General features: G+C 37.6%; 1 protein-coding gene across 1 annotated transcript in view; it reads right to left on the reverse strand.

Annotated features, from left to right (window-relative positions):
* Window positions 1-6,872, reverse strand: part of LOC106519097 (N-acetyllactosaminide alpha-1,3-galactosyltransferase) — a gene marked incomplete in the record, with an annotated part of 25,337 nt that overhangs the window by 8,848 nt on the left and 9,617 nt on the right. Inside the window, 2 exon segments of the mRNA XM_014010628.1 lie at window positions 3,314-3,409; window positions 3,542-3,622. Of these exon segments, the coding sequence (XP_013866082.1) occupies window positions 3,314-3,409; window positions 3,542-3,622 (177 nt within the window).

Consider the following 6,872-nt stretch of genomic DNA (forward strand, 5'->3'; position numbering starts at 1 on the left):
GGGGGGGGTAAATGGGGTGACCAGCCCTGCGGAGAGGTGTCCCTTATTTATTTATGAGTTGGCAACCCTACTCTCAGCTGTGGTCTCCTCGGGTGAATCTTTCACTTCATGAGACCATCTCCTGAGAGATCTCAAGTATATGGGCCAACTCATCACAAGTGTTGTGTACAAGAGCTGCAGAACATGGTCTCCAAAAGATGAAGGTGGTAGGGAGAGGGATGGGTGTTTTGTATGTTTCTCTGACATTAGCATACAACAGATCAATGGTTCTGTTCTGGGTAGACACAGAAATGAGGGGAGTACATCTGTAAATGTAACAGTCATCCTAACTGTGCAACACTTTCACAAATCTAAGCCAAGAGTTTGGCTAACATTTCATTTGCATTCACCAGCATTGTTTAGTGCCGTTTTCTTTCTTACTTTCTCTTTCTCCACTTCCTGTTTGAAACGAGACAGCCACAGATTCACAATTTCTATTTATTTCAGCTGACACATCAGAAATTAGCCACCTGATTTTCTCCAGAAATTCAGACTCAAAAAGCTGYAGAGGATTTCATGAGTATTGTTCAGTGTGGATGGAAATTCAGCAGGTTACTTTGCTTCATTTACAGTACATTGAAGAGTAGTTTAGTCAAACCCGTTAGGTTAAAAAGTGTTTTAAATTTACTGAAGAAATGAGAGAATAATGCTGTTATGCAGTTTGAAAGTGTGCAAACTGTGCCAATGCAAATAATAATAATAATAAAATAAAAAGGGACCAAAATAGCAAGCCTAGCATGTCTACTAACATTTTTAATGTTCCAGATTTCTGTCTTCTAAATTTTCAGATGAAAATCACATCAGCTGTTTCACTTCACTCAAAAGCAAAAAGTGATTTAGCTACATGAAATCCCTCACTACTAGATTAAGATTTTATTTTATTATTTTTAACTATCCTACCCATAAGTACCCGCACCCACAATGGTACAAGAGTAGTTATAGACGATGGGTGGATGGAACTGTTGGATGATTTTAAGACAAAAGCAACTAGAGCTGCACAACAAACAACTATGTCTTAGCAAGATAATCACGGAAAATACTAGTTTTTATACACCAATACACCCTGGTCTTAATTATTTAGTCACACTGCCAGGTTGGTTTGTTCCTGGTTTTTGTTCGTGGTTCTTGTTCATGGATCTTTAACAGGGTCATATCAATTAAACATTTATTGAAACAAGGTACCATATAAAAACGTGTGTAACTATGTCCTGACGCATCTGAACTGGTAGTACTTAAATAAATTGAGTGACGTGAACTGAGGGAAAAACGCTTCACTGCCAAAGATGACTGACAGTTTGTTCTGCCTTGTGAGTGAAGAATCGAAAGTTACGGGCGAAACGGTGTAAAGCTGAGGGAGGCATCTTGCGGGGCAAGGGACGGGAGCGTTTAAATAAAAATGTTGCATTCTGAAAAAACTTATTCCATTTAACTTCTTCAAATAAATGACATTTTCTGGTCAACTGCATGCTGTGCTTGTTTAACACTTCCCTTTTAGTTCATTTAGAATTTGTTTGTCGCTCCTCTCCTTTGTACATTAAGTTTTACTTTGTTATAATACATCATGTTATAAAATTACAATGGTATTTTTTATAAATAAACACACGTGGTATTTGACATTCAGTCACAAATTTTGCTTGCATATTTTTAAACTAAGAAAACATTAACACGTCGCCACTTCATGACTTTGCGGTGAGTACCTAACTTTTTGTGACCTTCAGTGCTTTAATACTACATTGTTGACTGTTCTAGATTAGTTTTAATGTACCTGTTGATCCCCAGAATTACAGCATGGTAACTGTGAATTTTTGGTTCCAGAGCAGCTAGTTTGTGCACGAGAGCAATGAATAGCCATCATCAGTGGAGCCCAGATATCTTGATTCAGAATTTAGAATGACTTGTGGAGAGGGGGAAAAAACGGAGTACTGATTGTAAAATAATCAAAGATGTTATTTGTTGATTTATTTTACAAATTTTATGAGTAGCAGTTGCACTTTTAGAGAATTAAAAATGAAAACCCAAATAAATATGAATTTTTTTTTCTAAGTTTTGGTGTATGATTGTTCTGACGTTTTAATCAGTCAGATAAAATGTTGGCACGCTCTTAGCTGCAGACGTTTAAGTCTGCAGCTAAGTAATTCTGTGGCAATGTTGACTGAAAACAAACCTGTTGGACAACTTGCTTTATCTGGAAGGAGACGTCTAGAAACTCAGTTTTTTTTTTGTTTGTTTGTTTTGTTTTTTCTTTCCTCAGGAAAACCAATCCAACAGAGTTTCACCACACTCAGGGTAAACATAATAGTTTAAGAGCTACTTACTGGAAAGCCCCTGTGCTGTGTTTGGGTAGGAAATGCATCTACCTTTCCTTTCCTCTACAACTAGTTAGTTGGTTACTTATTATAACTAGTGTCAAACTGTTTTGTTTGTATTTGTTTTGTTTCACTTGGACATTGCAACGCCACATCTGTCAACAATCTGAACGATTTTCATTTGAAATTGCAAATATTTAATTTGGACTTTTTTTGTTTAATCTGGATTTCAGATAGTTTTGTTGTACCCATTAGGTTATGTTGTGTGACTTCAGTAATTGTACGAACATGCCAATTATGCATGCCTTAAGTGTACTCCAACTGCTGTGTTTTTTTTATGTGTTTTGTATGTACTTTAATGCAATGGTAGCTTTAATCATTGTAACCATGTTTATTCTCTCTACTTACACTGACCGTATAATTTCCTTATTGTGTGCTTGTGGTTTGTTTGATGTTTCAAAACAGGTATGACGGACATGGTATACTGCCATCAGAATTTCAGATTTAAACGAGTGTACGTGAATAAATATCTTCTTTTTAAATCTTTGTCAAAAAGTTACAGACTCTTGGTTTTAAATAAACTAGGTTAATTATTCCTTTAAAAATATTGTTACATTTGCTTTGTAGTGAATCTTAATTTTAGTTTTCTATGGTATGCGTACTTTTAAGAAAAATAAAATAAAATCTGTATGTACAYTGTGCGTGGGGGTTGGGAAGGGGGTACTTTTAGGAGCTTTCAGATCCCCATAAACATCAGGAGTTGTGGTCACTTCCTTGGCACAAAGTTGAGCTAGCTGAGCAGGTTGGACTGCAAGAGCTGTCTGTTGTTACTGATCCTGTTTGTGATTTTCACGAAGAGGATTTCAGAGCCTGTTTATATAAAAAGGATTTTCAGACTGACTGGTTGAGTCAGAGAGGAATCTTGTGATCCCAGACAAAGATAATGCTTCTGGTTGATGATCTCTTACCCATAGTTAAGCGTCTCATCCAAGTTTGTGAACAATCTTGGCGTTGTTTCACTGGCCACGAGTAGATTCTTCACAAAAGTTCCTTCATGTAAAGACCTGACAGAAAAAAAGGGGCAGTATAAAAACCAAAGAATAATATTTAACAGCTGTTTGTTGGCTGTAACTCATGTTAACGTGAGTGTGCCAATAAAGATTAACAAGGTCAAAAAGTTCCATTGTGGTACACACCTTGAATACAAGGAAATAAAAGCTGCAACGAACAAGACACAGGTGAAAAAAACAGCACTCTTTTTTCCTGCGCCGCGCCAACTGAAATGAAGCAAAAACAGACAAAATTAAAAATTTGAATAAAAAGTAAGGCGTTGAATGTATGACAAAATGTTTAATATTTTACAGAGGACACAGAAAGTTGCTTGCTTTTTCAGAGGGACAAACTTACMAACTTGACTGAGCAGGATGATAGAACTTGATTTTTACTTCTAGGGACTTAGTCTTATTACTAGTCTGATTATGACTGGCTAATTTTCTTATTAGAATTTTCTTGTAACTGTGCAGACATGACAAAACATTTCAGGGGATGGTGGGATCGGAGTAAGACACTTTTTCCTAAGTAAAAGGTTTGATACAAAGAGGCAAGTTTAGACAAGAGTCTTGTGTTTTTCATAACCCAAAACCTAACCTCCTTTCAGTCAGAAAATAGATTTATAGATTTTAGTGCTTTGGAGAATCACAGCAATGTAGTGACAAAGAAAAATTAAATTCATAGTTAAAACATGAGATGTTGTTGACCTGTGTCTCTTTTGTTACGACCAAAACATTCCTGAAACATCAAAAAGAAAAAAATAAAGTAGGTTCTCTGGATGGGTTCATATTTAGTTAAACATTTCATCTCTCCTCCAAGAGACTTCATCAGTCTGATCAGTTTCAGGTGAACTCAGCCTWATAAGCACTGCCTCCACATGGTGGTCAAACAGGTTAGTCACATGCAAACGAGGGCCATCACTTAATAGGCCTGATTGGCTCTATTGTTCATAGGGAGTCATGTGCCCCACCTGACTTATTGGTTTGGATGTTTCAGCTGTAGTTATTTGGTGTTTTGTTATGTGTATGTAGAGAGTGCAAGTGGGGTTCAATGCCCCCTTGTTTTTGTCCCTCTCKCCCTCTTTGTGTTGGTTAACGTTGGGGTCCTGATTCACACCTTTTGCTCACGGGGCTGAGTCATACGTGCAATAACAGCGTTTTAGGAGGAGGACAACTGGACATGAAGGCCTCTACCTCTGTTTAATGGTGGACAGTTTTTCTTCACAAAGATGGCTTCCTTTACTCCTCTCTCAAACCAACATTCCTCTATCAAGGATGAGAACATCTTCATCCCTGAAAGAGTGACTGCTGGCCTGTAGATGAGTGTAAACTGCAGAGTCCTGACCCGACGATGTAGATTGTCTGTGCTGGCTCATTCTTTTGAACAGTGGCTGTTTTGTTTCCCCAAAGTATGACTGATCACAGTCCTCCTGACACTTAACAGCATATACTATATTGCTCTGTTTTTGCCGGGGAACTGGATCTTTGGGGTGAACTAGTCTTCGTCGTAACATGTTTTGGGGTTTGAAAGCCACTGGGACATCATGTTTAGAGAATAAATGTCTCAGTTTCTCTGAAACTCCCGCCACATATGGAATGACGACTGGTTTGGGTCTGGGTTTAGGGTCTTCATTTTCAGCTGGTTGTTTACTGGAATCCTGTTTGGGTTTCTTCTCTGCTTTCAGAAAACTCCAGTAAGGATAACGGCACTGCTCCAGGGCCGGTCTGGTGTGTGACTTCTCTTTCTCCCTGGCTCCTGTGTTTGTGTGGACACTGTCTGCTCTGTGGTACAGAGTTCTGATGACTCCTAACTTGTGTTCCAGTGGGTGATGGGAATCAAAACACAGATACTGGTCTGTATGGTAAACCCCAAAACACGTAACGACAAATATTATTTCACCCCAAAGATCCAGTTCCCTGACAAAAACAAAGTAATATAGTACATGCTGTTAAGTGTCAGGAGGACTGTGATCATTTATACATTGGGGAAACAAAACAGCCACTGTTCAAAAGAATAAGCCAGCACAGACGAGCTACTTCGTCGGGTCAGGACCAGAGTTCAATTCAATTCAAAAATACTTTATTGATCCCCGAGAGAAATTAGGTAATTAATTAGGTAATTACAGTTAACTAAAACTAACGAAAAAGCAAAAACTAAAATAAAACATTTTAGTTAACTGAAATAAATAAAAATTAAAACAAAATGAAAAAAATAATAGCTAACTGAAACTGTATAATATTACAAAATTACAAAAATCTAACTAAAACTAACTGAAATTATTGACAGAATATCCTTCACTTTAGTTTTGGTCAATTTATTTTAAGCCATGTAGACAGATTAAACATTTATTTATTTATTACATCGAGCAGTTTCACTTTAGCTGTGGGCAGTTTACGGCACCTTGTGGTCCATAACATCATTTGTTTACAATCTGCTGCTACTCAGCGCATGTCGGCAACATGATGACAACAAAAGTTGCAAGAAAGCTGCAGTCAAATTTGGGATTTCTTCTAAAATGACTGCAAGAAAAATAAAAGCATGTGGAAAGAAGTGATAAAATGGGTGGAATACGTCACAAGGGGRAAAAAAAACCATAATCAAGCTCACCCAAAGACGGTTAACTGTGGGTATCTTGATAAGCTAGCTCCTCTCAGTGGCTCTCAGCAGCCAGGTAGCGCCAGCATGGAGAAACTATCATCACCTTCCTAAAATTATCATCCAAGTCCTTTGTTGGCAAAATTGAGTTACATGATTATTTTAGGAAAGTGTTGCTGTAATGGATGGGTGGGACGTATCCCTCACAGGAGACAGGTGCATTCCAGCACAAAGCCACCATCAGTAAAAYGGACTGAAACAGCAGCAGCAGGACTTATTTGTTGTCTTTTTTTTCCCCCAGAGTATCACCGGTGAATAACACAAGGGCAACACCTGATCATAGTTTATCAATATGCATGATATTATATTAGATCTTATGTACAATAAGTAGCGAGACATTTGAAGGTATAAAAAGTTCTTTCCTCTCTTTCAAATCTGTACTTCCTGTTTTATGTGACTTTTAGTATTTTTGGTCAGGTGTGAGCTTTTGCTGCCATGAAACTCTGTCCTACTGGCTAAATATTGCATTAGCTTGAAAAATACAACTTCAAACCTCTTCAAGTACATTAGTCAACAATTATTGTGCAACCAGAAGTCCTTTGCGGTATGAATATTGCACACTCTGTCATTGTGATGACAATATATTTGTTATACTGTGCAATCCTTTTAGACTCGAGATATTTTGTTGGGTGCAGTGTAGTTGATTTATGACATATTTCTGCTCAGACTATGTACAAATCTGTCAGATTTCCTAAATTGTGTGTCCCCCCTCAATAGTAAACTCATTCCTACACCCTTGGCTGCTGGTTAGTTAACTCAGAAACACCAAAAGCAGGAGGACGCATTGGAAAATGTTTTTTAAACTATAAGAAAACTAATACC

The sequence above is a fragment of the Austrofundulus limnaeus genome, unplaced genomic scaffold (genome assembly GCF_001266775.1).
Source record: "Austrofundulus limnaeus strain Quisiro unplaced genomic scaffold, Austrofundulus_limnaeus-1.0 Scaffold71, whole genome shotgun sequence".
NCBI classification, from domain to species: Eukaryota; Metazoa; Chordata; class Actinopteri; order Cyprinodontiformes; family Rivulidae; genus Austrofundulus; species Austrofundulus limnaeus.